Source organism: Heliangelus exortis, chromosome 1, assembly GCF_036169615.1.
Source record: "Heliangelus exortis chromosome 1, bHelExo1.hap1, whole genome shotgun sequence".
NCBI lineage: Eukaryota > Metazoa > Chordata > Aves > Apodiformes > Trochilidae > Heliangelus > Heliangelus exortis.
In genome coordinates, this window is record NC_092422.1 from 182,478,902 (window position 1) to 182,495,246 (window position 16,345).

The 16,345-nt window shown below is 39.6% G+C and overlaps 1 protein-coding gene across 14 annotated transcripts in view; it reads right to left on the reverse strand.

Moving 5' to 3' along the window:
• Window positions 1–16,345, reverse strand: part of KIF21A (kinesin family member 21A) — an 89,778-nt gene that overhangs the window by 2,786 nt on the left and 70,647 nt on the right. For 4 of the 14 annotated variants that reach the window (XM_071733883.1, XM_071733881.1, XM_071733880.1 and 1 more), the window contains 9 exons: window positions 16,078–16,188; window positions 15,371–15,499; window positions 13,784–13,822; window positions 11,632–11,768; window positions 10,716–10,896; window positions 10,247–10,411; window positions 9,077–9,194; window positions 6,364–6,534; window positions 566–765 (listed from right to left, as the gene is read on the reverse strand). In XM_071733883.1, coding sequence (XP_071589984.1) covers window positions 566–765; window positions 6,364–6,534; window positions 9,077–9,194; window positions 10,247–10,411; window positions 10,716–10,896; window positions 11,632–11,768; window positions 13,784–13,822; window positions 15,371–15,499; window positions 16,078–16,188 — 1,251 coding nt within the window. The remainder of the gene's footprint in view (window positions 1–565; window positions 766–6,363; window positions 6,535–9,076; window positions 9,195–10,246; window positions 10,412–10,715; window positions 10,897–11,631; window positions 11,769–13,783; window positions 13,823–15,370; window positions 15,500–16,077; window positions 16,189–16,345) is intronic. The other 10 variants (XM_071733886.1, XM_071733884.1, XM_071733882.1 and 7 more) reach the window with 4 other exon arrangements.

Below are 16,345 nucleotides of genomic sequence, written 5' to 3' on the forward strand. Positions count from 1 at the left end.
AGGACAGTAGGGCAGCTTGCAGAACTTCTGCTATATGTCAGCACTTAAAAAAAGAAACCTGAAAACATGAATAAATACATACCATGGCTCATAGAAAAATTCCTGCAGGTCAGGAGTCAGTTCTAGCAGTTAAATAGCCCAACTAGAGAGAAAAGCTATGAAGGTTCTTACTATTGTCAAATTCTCCTTGACATCCTATAGACTGGTGGTCAACAAGTGTTTTTAACAACATTTTCAACAACATTAAAGTGTTTTGGTTTTTTTTTAGCATTTACTCCCACGGTTTGTGTAATTATTAAATTACAGGTGATGTACATGTACTACAGAAAAGTTGTAGTGTTTTCTTCCTGTGCCCCAGTGGATCATTTTGTTCACTCCCTGGGATGCATGCACCCTGTTTTGGAGACCACTGCAGTAATTTATTAGCATTTAGGGGCATGGATTAGGTCTCCCCATGCTTGCTGTGAAGTGACTGACACAAGATCTCCTACATGCCTTTGCACTGACAGAACTGTAGCAGGACGTATGGAAAAAAAAAAAAAAGATTAATGAGAAAAAAACTCACTCTGCTGCTGTGAAAATCTGGCTGGAGTTGGTGCAGATTGCATTTATAGGGCTGTCATGTCCCTTCATCTCTCCAATGGGTATGAAGGTATCCACATTCCAGAGCTTGAGAGTGCCTCCTCTGCAGCCACTGAGCAGAACCGGAGCACCAGGCACCGGGCCAAGTGCACACACCCAGTCTTTATGAGCATTAGGAACTTGCTGGAAAAGAGAAGACAGGCAAATCTTACCAGGCTGCAAGAAGTTCTCTAGGAATGAGCACAGAAATGGAAATATCCCAAGTTCCTAAACCCAATTCCTGTCCTGCAGTAGATTTGCCACGTGACACTGGGTATATCCCAGCCTTGTGGCTTCTCCTTTAGAGAAAGGCAGTATTTTAGAGCTATCTTCCATGAAGCTACTTACACGCCACGTTTGTTTCTTTCTGTGAAATAGCATCGCAAAACAAGAAGCAAAAACAGTATGCACAACTGACCTGATGTGGAACAGAAATTAATTTAGGATCATGCTAAATCTACATATGTTCAAATGCATGTTAGAACATACAATCTCTATATATATGTTTCTAAACCGTCTAAAATATTTACAAAACACAAAAATAAAAAATACTACTAAAAATACCATAGGAAGACAAGCTATTTCTATATTTGCTTTTTTCCTTTAGTCTTCTCCTATCACACATTATAAGTTGTTTCTGTGAGGTAGCACTTAAAAATATATTCATTCTTTATTGAGGAAGGACACTAGGATTTGACAGCTAATTGGGAAAGCGAAGTAGTGCATAGAGCAGAGGAGAACAGAAATAATAGGCCAAGTTTACTGTCTTTTAACAGAACCAAGAGTGCCTCTTCTCCAGTTCACTTTGGTAGGAACTGCTTTGGTTTGCTCTCTCTCATATTATGGGGCACATCCAGCTTTCTAGGATCATCTTGATTTTATCTATAATATATACTACTCACCCCTCCACAGGCACCCCCTTGTCATGGGGGAGGAGCTTGTGTGCCCTGGTGAGGTTGGGAGCTCTGCTGGCGGTGGCAGATGCCTCCAGTAAGGTCTCCCATGCCAGACAGGTGACAACAGAAGGGTCAGACAAAGTGTGTCCATGGGCAGGAGGATGGGCTCAGTAGCCTTCAGGCAACCATCCTAGGAGAAGGACAACTCTAACTCCAAACCCAGGCAGATGGAGCTCGTTCAGCTCTGTAAGGCCATCCATCCAAGAGAAGGATACCCTTAACCAAACTTACATCCTGAGGACTTCACTGTCACTGACCAAGCTTGCTGGGCCCTGGCAGATGAACCTCAAGAGTAAAGGGTGGGGCCAGCTCCACGCACGCTGCGCCTCACCTGAAAAAGCCACAGCGCAGGCTCGAGGGATAAGCCCACATTTGTGGGATAAACCCACATGCGGGATAAACCCACATTTCTAAAGCCCCTGCAGCAACAGAGGGATGGAACAGCAGGGGAAAGGGGTACTGGAAGCTGCAGACCCAACCCTGCATGCAGGAGGCTCAGGACATCAGTGGCTCAAGACTGACCCAGGAGATGACAGTCTTGTTCAGCAGCATCCTGAGTGACCAAGCAGCCTTTTTGAAGGAGAGCACTGCTTGCTCCACATGGAGAGGGGCCTAGAAAAGGTGGCCTAACCCCCCACCCAGCTGGCTAGCTGTGGTAAACAGGTATCTTCTGATGTGGTTGAACAAAGACAAAGAGACAAAGGCATACACCTGCCTCTAAAGGTGTGTTCAGATTGACACTCACATGCTGGAACATCAGAACCATGCTTGATACAATGGACAGTGGGCATCCTGAGCAGTTTTTCTCTAATTGCCCATGAACTGCCAAGACTTAACTTCGACATTGCTGCTCTCAGTGAAGTTCATCTTCATGAGGAAGGCAGTCTTAAAGAACATGGTGCTGGCTACACACTGTATTGGTCAGGCAAACCCAAAACTGAAAGACGCCTCGCAGGAGTTGGCTTCATGATTAAAAACTCCATCACTTCCAAATTTGAAAATCTGCCAGCAGGTCATTCCGATCGCATTATTTCCTTATGCCTCCCACTACACAGCAAGCAACATGTCGTTCTCTTCAGTATTTATGCCTCAACCCTCTAAGCTGACCATGCAGAAAAAGTCAAATTCTAACAGTGACCTGCGCTGCCTCTCCCAAAAGGTTCCTGCAGATGATAAATTTATAATCCTGGGTGACTTCAATGCCAGAGTAGGAAAGAACTATGAAGCCTGGAAAGGAATACTAGGCAAGCATGGTGTTGGAAACTGTAACAACAATCGATGTCTCCTGCTAGAGTTTTGTGCTGAGCAGCAGCTTATCATCACCAACACTATCTTCCAACAGAAAGACAGCATGAAGACAACCTGGATGCATCCTTGATCCAAGCACTGGCACCTCATTGACTATGTCTTAGTGTGCCAGAGAAATGTTTGTGGCGTCCGTCACACCTAAGTGATGCCCAGTGCAGAATGTCATACAGACCACCACCTTGTGTGACAACTTACCCTCTACTTTAAGCCCAAACCTAAGAGGGGTGGCATCCCAAGGAGGAGGCTCAAAGTTAATGATCTTGAAAAAGATACAGTGAGAGACAGTTTCCAGGTAAAGCTTCAAGCTAGACTTGCAGATCATCCCATAGATCCCTCTCCTGAAGTGCTTTGGCAACACATTAAAAGTAGCATCCTGCAGTCCTCTGAAGAATCCCTAGGGTTCTTCGCAAAGAAAAATGAAGACTGGTTTGATGAAGACAACCAAGAGATCCAAGAACTGATGACAAAGAAGAGAACTGCTCACCAAACACACCTTTCTCAGCCATCTTGCCATGTAAGAAAAGCAGCCTTTCCTCTTGCATGCAGTAAGCTCCAACAGAAACTTTGAGACATCCAGAACAAGTGGTGGATCAACCTAGCAGAAAAGACTGAACTATGTGCAATTATGGGTGACCACAGAGAGCTCTACGAGTGCTCTGGGGTGAACTTGCCACCAGCTACCACAACAGATAGAGAGGATATACAGATAAAGAGGAGATACAAGGACTCCCTGAAACAGTCCCTCAGCTTTGACCATATTGACGGCCATCAGTAGTCCACTCTGGTCTCCAGTGGGGACACATGGAGACAGCATCCCTAATGCTGCTGCTTCCTTTGAGAACACACAGAGAATCAGTCTCTAGGAGAAAAGACAGCACAGAAAGAACTGTTGTTGTTCTTGTAAATCTTAAATCAGTCATAGAAGTGCTTTGTGGCTTGGGTTTTATAGCACCAAGTGAAGTAAGATAACCTAATTCTTGAATAGCAGATTTATTAAATGATTTTCATTAATTATAGAGGACCAAACTTGTTTAACACATGTATGCCAGACCAGGACCTCAGCTTAAATGTTAGAATTTATACTTTAAAGCAGCTCAGCTCTGTTCTCAGGGGGGGGGGTTTCATCCCATTCATCTCTAACAGTCAAGCCTACATACCACAAGAAAGGAGCAACAACAGAAAGTCTGACTGGAAATGAGGGAGGAGGGGAAATTCATACAAGAGAGGTTTAAAGATTGCAATGGGTCACTCAGAGCAGCTGTGCCATTTGTGACCTTGGAGAACTCAGCTGGGCAATCAGATATAACCTGAACAATCAGATATATCTATGAAGTTGGCCTTGCTTGGATCAGCAGGCCAACTTCACACTGTGCAACCTTCAGTGAGTCCTTCCACCCTGAATTACCCCATGATTAGCAAAAGCAACAGCACTTTTCTTCTTTCCCTGAGACAATAGTAATGAAAAAATATTTATATTGCTTTGACAAATGCTTTAGTCTCATCTCCTTGAAAAACACAGTGTTTTATAGAATTAAAAAAGAAAAGAATCTGAGATCAGTTTTATTATGTTCTACTTTTTAAACCAACAGAGGAACATGAAGTATAGAAATTATGAAATGCTCATAAACCAAAGAAAAATAGGAAAAGGAATACAACTAGACCACTGTTACATACTACCTGCCCCTCGCACCTGTATTCTTTCTGATGTTAAATTAATTGCAATGGCAAAACCACACATTGCATAATACTTTAATGAGCCTAAAATGCATGAGTCTTCACTCTTCTTACAACTTTATTAAAGTCATCCTGAGGATAAAAAAACCCTTCCTGTTCTTGCAGTTGGCCTGTTTTTGCAAACAAGTTGCTTAATACATTTCGCTGTGACAGAGATATGAGGGTAGATGTCCCAATGTGATCACGTGAAGATTTTTGATAAAAAGATAGATTTGAGGTCTTTTTTATACCTTATCTTCCCTTGGTGTGGTTTTTTTTTTTTTGTTTGTTTGCTTTTTTTTGTTTCTTTGGTTTGGTTTCTTGTTGGGATTTTTTTTCGTTTTTTGTTTTTGGGGGGGGGTTTTAGTTTTTTTTTTGTTTGTTTGTTTGTTTTTTAACAAAAAAAATTAGAGCAAATATGTTCTAACAGTAAATAGATGATTATGAGTGTGTTGCATGCATCACATAATGCAGACATTGTATAACAAGTTGAATGGAGATCATGCCAACCTCATAAAGTTCAACAAGACCACGCACAAGGGCCTGCATCTGGATAAAGGCAATCCCAAGCACTGATATAGGTTGGGCAGTGACTGGCTTCAGAGCAGCCCTGAGGAAAAGGACTTGGGAATGCTGGTGGATGAGAAGTTCAAAATGAGCCATCAATGTACACTTGCAGCTCAAAAAGCCAAGCAGAATCTTGGCTGCATCAAGAGAAGCGTGGCCAGCAGGTTGAGGGAAGTGATTCTCCCCCTCTGCTCTGCTCTCGTGAGACCCCACCTGGAGTACTGCATCCTGTTCTGGAGCCCCTATTACAAGAAAGACATCAATGTGCTGGAGAGTGTCCAGAAGGGCCACGAGGATGATCAGAGGGCTGGAGCACCTCTCCTGTGAAGACAGACTGAGAGAGTTGGGGTTATTCCGTATGGAGAGGAGAAGGCTTCAAGGAGACCTTATTGTAGAATTCCAGTATCTGAAGGGGGCCTACAAAAAAGCTGGTGATGGACTTTTTAGGATGTCAGGTAGTGATAGGACTAGGGGGGATGGATTCAAACTAGATATTAGGAATTCTAATTAGATATTAGGAAGAAGTTCTCCAGTTTGAGGGTGGTGAAATATTGGAACAGGTTGCCCAGAGAGGTGGTGGAACCCCATCCCTGGAAGTTTTTAAGGCCAGGCTGGATGGGGCTCTGAGCAACCTGATTTAGTGGGAGGTGTCCCTGCCCATGACAGGCGGGTTGGACCTAGATGATCCCTTCCAGCCCTGAAAATTCTATGATTCTGTGATTCTAAGCAGCAATGTTTTTTAGCAAAAGAGACTGGGTGGAGCGAGGAAGGTTATAAAACCTCTCCAAAAGAAAACATTCTGTAGTCTGATCTAAAACATTGTTTGTTATTATTGTGTTCCTAGTTCAACATTTACCAATCACATGGACAACATCCAGTGGTTCAAATCATGGAGGACAGGCAAGTGCTGCCTTCATTCCAAAGCAAAAAAGAACAAACTCCACATAGAGCTAAAAAAGAAGGCTAACCACTTCATCAGAATTTCCTGATACTACATACACTGAAGAGCAAGTACATTCCTAGTGTAAAGATAAAGTATATTATTGGTTACTTTCTTAGTCAGTGCTCTGTGTCCCTATTTAAAAAAAACATCAGTATCTAGGTTACTGGTCATTGCATGATCCTGAACATTTACAGAGCCTGAAAACAGTTCTACAGTATGACTGTTACATTAGTTGTGATATTTTTTTTCCATTACCTGAAGCAGGTCTTTTTGAGCCAAATCCCATTTCTTAATTCCATTGTCTCTGGATCCACTAAAAAGGTTGTCTCCCATAATAGCAAGTGCTTCAATGCCATCATAATGAGGAGGCTCGAAATTGTGTGTAGGACTGACACTTCCAAGAGCCCCTTCAGTCACATCAAACATCTGAAATAAATTAACAAATGACTAAATGTTTTAAGCAGAATACCTGCCATCTAACCAGCCTGGAAGACACTGCAGTGAATAACTTCAAAGGAAAAACTTGGTAAGTCTTATTACAGGCCATGGTACCATGACGTATATTTCACAGAATTTATTTAACAAAAAAAAAGCCTTTCTTCTTTTCTGCCTCCTGCCTGAAGAGAAATGTTTCACTTACTTCAGAGAAGATTGCTCTGGGAAGAAGTGCTACTGTCTGAGTATGAAACACACAATATCTTCACAAGGAAGAGCATATATATACCATGTGGTGGGCTAGAGAGCATGATTAAGTATGAGAAACATAACTGACACTGGAAAAGCTGCACAGGCAGCTGAAGGACGACTCAGATGTTTTGACAAGGGCTACATACCATTACCTGCTACTGCTTTCTATGGACTAGACACCTCTCTTGCCTGTGCTCCAAGAATAGGGTGTTAAAACAGCTTCCTTAAGTGAGGTTATCTTAACTATATAAGGCATAATCAATCCCATTAGCTCTTTGTCCCTAGAAAAACAGTGTGAGCAACCCTGCCAAACTCACAGCCAAAACACCCTGCCAAAACTCACAGACCTAGATGTGGAGGAATATATTTTATAATCACTACCTTTCTTTTACAAGCAAATGTCAGACTTCATCCCCTATTATTTGCTCTTCATTGACCTTTTAAAATGGAATATACTTGGTGGTAAAAAAGGGACAGCTTGCTAGAGTAAAAGAATACCTGAAGTCAACCGAAGGTATTTTATAAGTTACTGCATTCAAATTAGCATGCATCAGTTCCAGTTTTAACAAAAAAGTTCAATAACACACCAGACAAATTAGGCACTTAGACAAAACTGAGCAGTATTCCTGGCTCAGCAGACAAGTCTGTAGATAAGACAGTAGTTTCCTGTGGCAGGGGAAAGCAGTATCTATGACCTAACCAAATGCCCCAAGGGACCAGAGTAGAGAAGCACTGAGATCCCAGACTGCCACTCTGAACATACCCTGACAAATCATTTGTACTACCCAAAGCAGCTTGACAATTAGAGATGCATTCACCTTGCAGAACACTCACTACTCTGCTGCACATACTCGTGGCCAAAATATCCCTGGATTTTCTAGTCGTATCAGTCACGAAGCAGATGGCCTCATGAAGATTTGTGTAGCCTTCCCACAGCAAGGGAACACGTAATAATGGCAGAAAAACTTCTGTTGACAGCTTTGTTTTCCAAAAACCCTTCTACCTCCTTGCTTGTCACACGAGTTGGTAGCATGAGAAACTTGCATTAGATGACCACATCCTCTTATCCTCGCTGAAGTTCTAACACATTATTGTGCCAGGATAGTAGCTCATAAGTTACCCAGTGTTCTGAACCATGCAGAGAAGTTATTATTAGAGTGCCTCTCTGTCACCATACTGCCTAAATTCTCTGGTCTCTAAGCATTGGAACTGCTGATAGGATTCAAATCAATGTCCAGACCATCAGGCTATGCACCAACATCTCAGGCAATCTTTTGAGTGCACAGTCAAGAGTCCAAGAATTGCAGTATAATGTCAAAGAGAAAAACCCACCTCAGTGAGAATGCTCACTCAGGTTCTGGTTCCTGCTCCACTCCCAGATGTGTTTATACATTTTCAATGTGCAAGAAGTATAAAAATGAGAATGAAGGGTCCCCTCTCAAAATAAGGTGAAGTATCTTGCTTATTCTCTTTCACGACTCACACACAGTGAGAGGGTCAGCTTTATGGAGAACATGATATAGAGTTTCCATAGTCTGACTCCCACAAACATCAGATTGGGGGTTCAACTAACCCTTGGCTGAGGTGGAAAAGAAAACAAACAAAAAAAATCCCCCACAAACAAACAAAAAACAAAAAAACCCAAACCCCACTAGATCCCCATTTCCCCCCAAAACAGATTCACTATCTGTTTTGTGAATTAATCATAATCCCAAGTAGCAGCAAAGTATTGTAACACCACTAGCTATACTTTAAACACAAGTCAGAGCAGCCTGCATGCTAATGAATAAACCAAATAGACTGGGTACCTTGGCTGAAATGTGCTGATTAACCTGAGTAACATCCAAGCAAGAGTCTGGGCTAGACCCCAGACTCTCTTGTCTGGGAAGCACACAGAGTGTCTCTGCTGAGGAAATTAAGTCTGCACTCTGCACTCCAAAACAGGGACACCAATTTAGGATACTTTCAAGAGCTAAATGTTACTTAGAAGTAACATTGAATAAGTAACTATGAATATTTTTCTAAAACTTTTTCACATGCACCTAATGTCCATTTTACTGGGGATTAAGGATAAATTTAGCTACAGGCAACCATCCAAATAAAAATAATAAACACTTATCCTTTCAGTGCTAAGACTGAACATTATCCTTAATCTAAAACTGATGAAAGAATTTCCATCTTGGCTGTCATATTTCAGATATGGAGTTGCAAATCACTTCTGCTGAAGCCTGCATCCCATGTGGATGTGAAGAGTTTAAATAAGGAAATACTACCAGCTTACCTTTATATAATGATCCTTAGAACCAGTGATAATAAGATCTTGTCCATTGGAAAGTCGATCTACAGTAAGGCACATAACAGGACCCTGGTGACCAGTTAGCTTTCCTGTAGACTGAAATCTTCAAGAATAAGAGAAGAGATTAAGCTTTGTTATTTTTTTCATATATACTATACCATCTATACCATAGTTTCTGCCAGAATGGATCATTTTATTTTCCCCATGTCTTCATTATTCATCCCCTGTTTACATACTCTTCATATCCATATGCATGTTAAATTTATGCTATATGTAAACAAAAGCTTCTATTATGCAAAACAAGAATAAAAATTTTAAAGTAAAGACAAATCATACCCCTCAAGGTATTATCTGTGTTTTGCATGCATTATTTGGGTGTGGGTTCTATTTGGAAAGGTGTTACTATAGTGTAGCTTACATTACATTACATTACATCACATCAGTTGGTTTTCATCATCTCATCAACAATTACTAGTCAGGACTGATGCACCTGACACTTCACAAGAGTCTGTTTTGTAGCACCTCTCTTTAATGAAACCTTATGGTTTTCCTTTCAAAGTGTTTTGTCCTTTTTCCTTTCCTGCGTTTGTCCTTTTAATACTTAGGGCATATTAAAAAGATGAGGAAAGACTTTTTAGCAGGGCCTGTGTTGCAATAGAACAAGAGGAAATGAAGGTAATCGTTTTAAACTAAAGAAGGCAGACTCAGACTAGATATATGGAAGACAGTGTTTATAATGAGGGTGGTGAAGCATTAGAACAGGTTGCCAAGAGAGGTGGAAGATGCCACATTTCCTGAAACATTCAAGGCCAGGTTGGACAGAGCTCTGAGCAACCTGATCTAGTGAAAGATGTTCCTGCTCACTGAAGTTGGACTAGATAACCTTTTAACCTTTCCACCCATTGCTATTGCATGGTTCTATTATTTTTCCAATAATTTTTACTGAAAAGATTCACCATAGCATTAACACACATGTAAATCATGAGCACCTCCATTATCTCACCAACCACCACAGCATGGATTAGTTGATCCATATCTTGACCATATTTTGCCCAAGCTAGGGACATTATCATAAACAGGAAACACTTCATTGACTTTGTTTCATATGCACATATAACCACCTAAAGAACAATCTCTTCTGATGGTGTTCGGTACCTTTTCAGGTCCCACATCCTCACAGAGTTTCCAGCAGCTGCATAGAGGAATGTGCCAGTTGGATTTAGTGCAATCTGATTGATCTGGTTCTCTCCAGCTGGGATAGTGACTGTTCTATTAGTACTTCCTGAACACACATCACCAGGCATAGCCTGGCCTGAAGACCTGGGTACAGGGAGGAAGGAGAGAAAAAAACAAAAATTATAAGACAAACTCCCTTTTTATGTATTCACAATCTGCAAATTACAAACATTTGATAAAACACCATAAGCATGAATACAACTTGTTTTGCATTTCCATATTTTACCAATATCCTGCAGTGACTCAGCTTCAACACAAAGAAAGCCATCAGCCCTGAACAACGTACACATCAACTAAACTGTGCTGCAGTATTGAATTAAATCTGATTTTTTTTATTTAAACGTGGGGCTCATTTAAATTCTTGGCATTCAAGATTTAGCATACTTACGTCAATGTCCGAATACACTTAGCAGAATCCCTTATGTCCCACACCTTGATATAGGAGGTTGAGACTGTGAAGACCAGGCTAGTGTAGTTACAGTATTTTATGGAAACAACGTTATTTGGATGACCCCCCAGAGACATAATCTCTTGTCCAGTTACCAGATTCCAGACTTTACAGGTACGATCTGAATAAAGACAAGCAAAAAGGAAGAAAAAAATTTAAACATTAAAAACCAAAGAAACTCCTCAGAAAACAAAAGTTTGCCAATTCTCTGTAAGAATGTGTCGTGGTATTTTTAACTGCCAGGGAGTAGAATAGCTCAGAAAATCTGTCTTTTTCCCCAAATGCTATTTCTACCAGCTTGAAATGTTCATAGAGTGACTGTACCACCCAGTAGGGAATTTAGTGACACTAGATCTAGCCCCCCACACTCCCACCAGCTTTACAACTCTTAGACCCACAAGGGAAAGGACAAGGTGCACAGAGGAAGTAGAAAATGTCTCTTGCTCTTCTCCAATAATCAGCTATAGCAGGAAGAATCTATTCAAACTCTGTAGGTAGGTAGCACAGCCAAAGTTGTGCTAATTTCTGCCTCTACCCCTACCCTGAGGCTATTGATTTGCTTTTCACATCATGTGGGTAAATGTTACAGTGATTGGTTCTATCATATCACTCAATAAATGTAATGTTATTCTTCAGAGTTACTTTCACTACAAATAAGCAGCCAAATACTACCTATTGGAATTGAATGCAGATAGATAACTACTGTAAATCCTTTATCAGCTTATGCTGCAAAATGGATCCTCACAATTTTTAATTGTGTTTACAGCACTAAGCAAAAATGGAGAATTTCACCACAATAACCTAAACTGTCCAAGCAGCCCCTGTAGGCTGCAGAGATGTATGAAGCTTGCCAAACCTTTAGATCCAGTGAAGAGAAGATCATCAGTTGCATCAACACAAAGCACAGCCTTGGTATGTCCTTCAGCTGTATAGATACACTGAAGCGGGGATGATCTGATGCATTTTGAAGCAGGGAATGGGTTAATTATCCCTCTAAAGAAAAAAAGAGAATGTCATTTGGGTACAGTAGCACTCACAAATCAAATTAATTCACTTAAATGTAGGGGGGAAAAAAAAAATCACCTAATTTTCTTGCATGGGCAGAACAGCTGAATGCCTTTTATTAAACTATATAAGAATTTTTAGTGTTACAGCTTCAACAACTATCAATGCTGGACTATCAGTTAAAGGAAAACACATACGAAAACAAAGAAATGAAGACAAGATGCTGAGTATTGGGTATATGGTAAAATCTGGATAGTGCTAGAAGATGCTTACAGCACCTGTACTCATTGGACCAAAATGAAAACTACAAATTGTGTTAAGATATCTTAGTCCAAATAGCACATCTGAAAAATGGAACAAGTGTACTGCATGTACACTGCCAATTCCAAACTCAGCAGGCATTCCACATCACCTGCATTCCACAGGCAGTCTTGGGGAACAGCTGCTAACTTGTGTGCCTGAGGAAGGTTCCTACTGCACCCTGTCCCCAGTGCCACACTTGTACCCAAATGGCTAAATGGTTGGATTACAGACATCCCAGAAAAATCTTCCTACTTGTACCTAGTTCTGCAGTAATGCCAAAATACTAAGTCAGCCGAAAAAACCAGAACAAAACACAAACAAACCCCCAAGAAACAAAAACAAAGAAACAAACAAACAAAATCCAAAAAAACCCAAAGCAAACACTGTTCATCAACAAACACAAGTTATTAGCAGACTAAAATCCCAGGCATATAACTGCACACACATAAACCTCACTGATTTCTGTGAAGTGTAGAGAAGCCTCAAGGCAGTGACCACATATATAGAACACAATGCTGTGTCTTGACCCACTTGTAGCTAAAACTCTGTCATGGTCTTCTGGGTATTACACACAAATGTGAGAAAAAGGAACTAAGCCATATCCCTGTCTCACAGGAAAAATTGAGTATCAGATGGAAAATATAAAAATTTCATAATATTACCCAGAAGATTACTATTTAACTTTGACAATTAGCTGGTCTTCAAAATTATTACCTTGTACATTTTTACTGCTCAGGACATTTTAATTCATTACTCTTCCACAATGCTTTTATAGATTTTACTAATATTAACTTTGCCTTAAATTGTTTAACACTAACTTCCTCATTTTGGAAAAGTATTCACCTTTCAATCTGCACCTTTTTATGTTTTCACAAATAGAGGGAACAAATTAGTTTATTATTGTTATATAAGATCTCTATGCTTTTTCCTAACACCACACAAAACTAATATGGTTTTCTCTGTAGTATACCCCAGTGTATCACGCTGCCTCTAGACTGAATTACTCCTACTGCTCTTCTCACCCATTCATTCCCTTGACAAGTATGTAAAATACATATCCCAGAGCCATTTATCTACTTATGTTCAAGTGCTCCAACATCTACAAACAGAAAATGCTACAAATGACCAGACAAAAACAACCATCACATTATTATTAGCCCTTTGACTGCCCTTCTTTTGATGAACTAATCATCACAGAGTACCAAAATCCTAAACTACAGATTAGGAACATGAATAGGGACATTTCTTTCTTCTTTTAAGATATGTTCTGCCAGGAAGACTTAATATAAACCCTACTCATCTATTTTTTTTTTAAACTGGGATTTAACTTTTAGTTGCCAAAGCATACAACTGAACAAGAAAAAACAAAAAGAAAGAGAGAAGCATATAAAACCTAAGAAAATGTCTGCTCTTCTTTCTTAAAAGACAATGAGAGAAAGAATATGTCTAAGGAAAGGCTTATATCATGCTTCATTTAAAAAGAAAAACCTAACATGCTCAACAATGACAAAGAACACCCTAAAAAAGAAGGAAAGACATGCTTGACCAAAATTTCAAATTTTAAAACTTTTTGAAAAAGCAAAAGGGATACAGTGCACAAGTATCAGGAAAATTCATGCAGCAAAATGAAATTTCCAAATAACTTAATTAACTTCAGGGACAGATGCCAAGAAAATAGAAAACAGAAAGAGAGAGAGTACCTGTGTACCTCCGACAGAGAGGAATCACTTTCATCAGACCTACAATCAACAGTGGTGGAATTGTGAGGAGAAAGAATATAGGTATCAGCAAAGTAAAGCCTCCATATAAGAAGAACAAGCAACAGCATGGCCAATTCAGAAAAGCAATGCAAATCCAGGTACAGTGTGCAGCATTGCTCAGGATATACTTAAACCCGTGATCATATGGGGCAAGGGGGCAGAATAATGATCTTAACATAACACTCTCAGCAGTTAAGTTACACTGGTAGGCTGTCTCAGCCCAAGAAGCTTGAGTAGCATCATCCGATTCATTCTTATTTAGTAAAAGAAGACAACAAAGAGGAGAAAATGCAAACTTTAACCTCTCTACCAGAGTGCTTTTTGAAAATACCAAAAGGAAAAAAAAATCTGCACATTAATGCCTCTTAAGCATAGACGAAATATATAAAATGTTAATCATAAAAATATGAATATTAAAGTTATCGATAGCCCACTGAAATAAGATTTGCAAACAACCCTAAGCTCAAAATCCTTCACCCCTCATTTTCAAAAACATTTAAAAATAAAACAAGATAACACACAAGAAAAAAATGCCCCCAGACAAGAACATTTGCATTAGGTCTTAAGATGTCCTTCATTTTCAACTGAAGCAAATCAAACAGATACAGCAGTTTCAATTTTACTTCAAAGTCAGTCCAAAGAAAATGAAAAGGGTTAGGTGGGAGTTAGCAATAAGATAAAGGTAGCATAGGATAAAAGAAGTTACAAGCACTGTTAAATAACTGAAAGCTTTTTAAGCTACTGCTTGGGATGTGGTGACTCTGTAGACCACTGAAAAAAAAAAGTTTTATAAAACAATCACGTAAACAGACAAGAGCATTTTGTTTTCTTGCTACAGTGATAAATAAAGGTTGATTGTAAGTTTGAGTGGCAATCCATAAGCAGTGCATAGCACTAATATCAATACTGAAACTTTCAAGGAAGACTCTGCTCAGGTCAAGTACACTGCAACTTGGAGAAAGGCTCCTACAGAAACAGATGCCTAAAATGTCTGGAACCCAAGCTCTACTTGTAAACAAGGTATGGATATAATCTGCTCCTCCAGATCACTGCCTAGAGTAAAGTCTGTTCAGCAATTTGGATAATCTCTAAAGAACTGTGCTCTAGCCATTTAACATCCCATCCTCCAGGGTGCTGTTGTGACAGCACTTGGAGCAAGACTGGAGTAATCGACTAACTATCAAAAGAACAAGTTCCTACATTGTCAGCTAAATCCTACTTTCAAGGGTAAACATGCAGATAAATACAGATACATCTAAGAATTCTATCATTCTTTCCTATTTTGAGTTTAAAACTACAAATACCAGACAAAGCCTAGAAAACAGGAAACAAGGTTCAGCAGGAAATTGCTATTCTTGAATTTTTACAATTGCTTCATGGAGGTTTAAAGTATTTGAAAACTACATGAAAGAACAATAAATGCCTCCTACTGTCCTGCAGGAAGAGGGCAAAATTTCTAATAGATACTACACTGAGTGCACTTTGCAATTCCCTGGTTGGGGACTGAGGCTTCCCTCTGTGACTTACTTATCCTGCTGAACTGATGTGTTTCCCTGAGAAACAGTAAGACGACTAAAAACATTCATTTCATTACGGGGCCGGCTTGGTGGGGAAGTAGGAGGTGACAGACTAGCCTCTGGGGCTCCAGAATCTGAGCTACAAGAAAAAAAGAACATCTCCTTTAACTGGTTATGAATGGTTAGAGAAGTTAAATGCAACATGCCTCAAAATGTTAGATGCTCTTTTCTTAAGCAAATAAACAAAATTATAATGCTAGCTACAGATATGTCCCTGGGACGATAATAAACTTAAGACTACAAAGTGCTGCAGAGTGCAAGATGGCAAAGTGTTCAAAGTGTATGTGCTATGAGTGAAAGCTCCAGGCAGAAGCCACACACATTCGAAATTAAATAATTCTTATAAAACTGCAGTTTCTTAGAGAAATTGATGACTTCCATTAAAAACAAACAAAACAACCCAACCAAATGAAAAATGTTTTTTTTTAAATGCTCCAAATGAGTTTTTCTCACAACTTTGCTGAGTTATTTTGTACAGAAAAATATCCTGTAAAACAAGGAACTCTCACACACATAAATTGAGCAGTGACCAATTTCACTGCCAACAATAAAAACTGTCCTAGAATTAAAGAAATAGGAAATTACAGATTTATTTTTTGAGAAAATATACCCAAGTTTTAAATTATTCCAGAGAAAATAAATTTCAAAGAATCTTACAGTTTCTGTTCTTTTGCCTTTGTCTTTTCCATTGTTTTTTCATATGCTTTTCTCTTTGTTAAAGGTGAAGGCTCAGGTATCTTCTTCTCTGACAGAGATGGTTGTCTAGACCTTAAACAAGAGAAATCATTATCTTACTGTAAGGCCCTTTAGAAACTTGCTTTTATTACATTAGCTGTCATTCTCCCACTCATTTCAAATTTCATAAATTTCAACAAATTTCATGCAAAATTTATTATTGTCTCTCGCATCTAGGGATTTTATATGT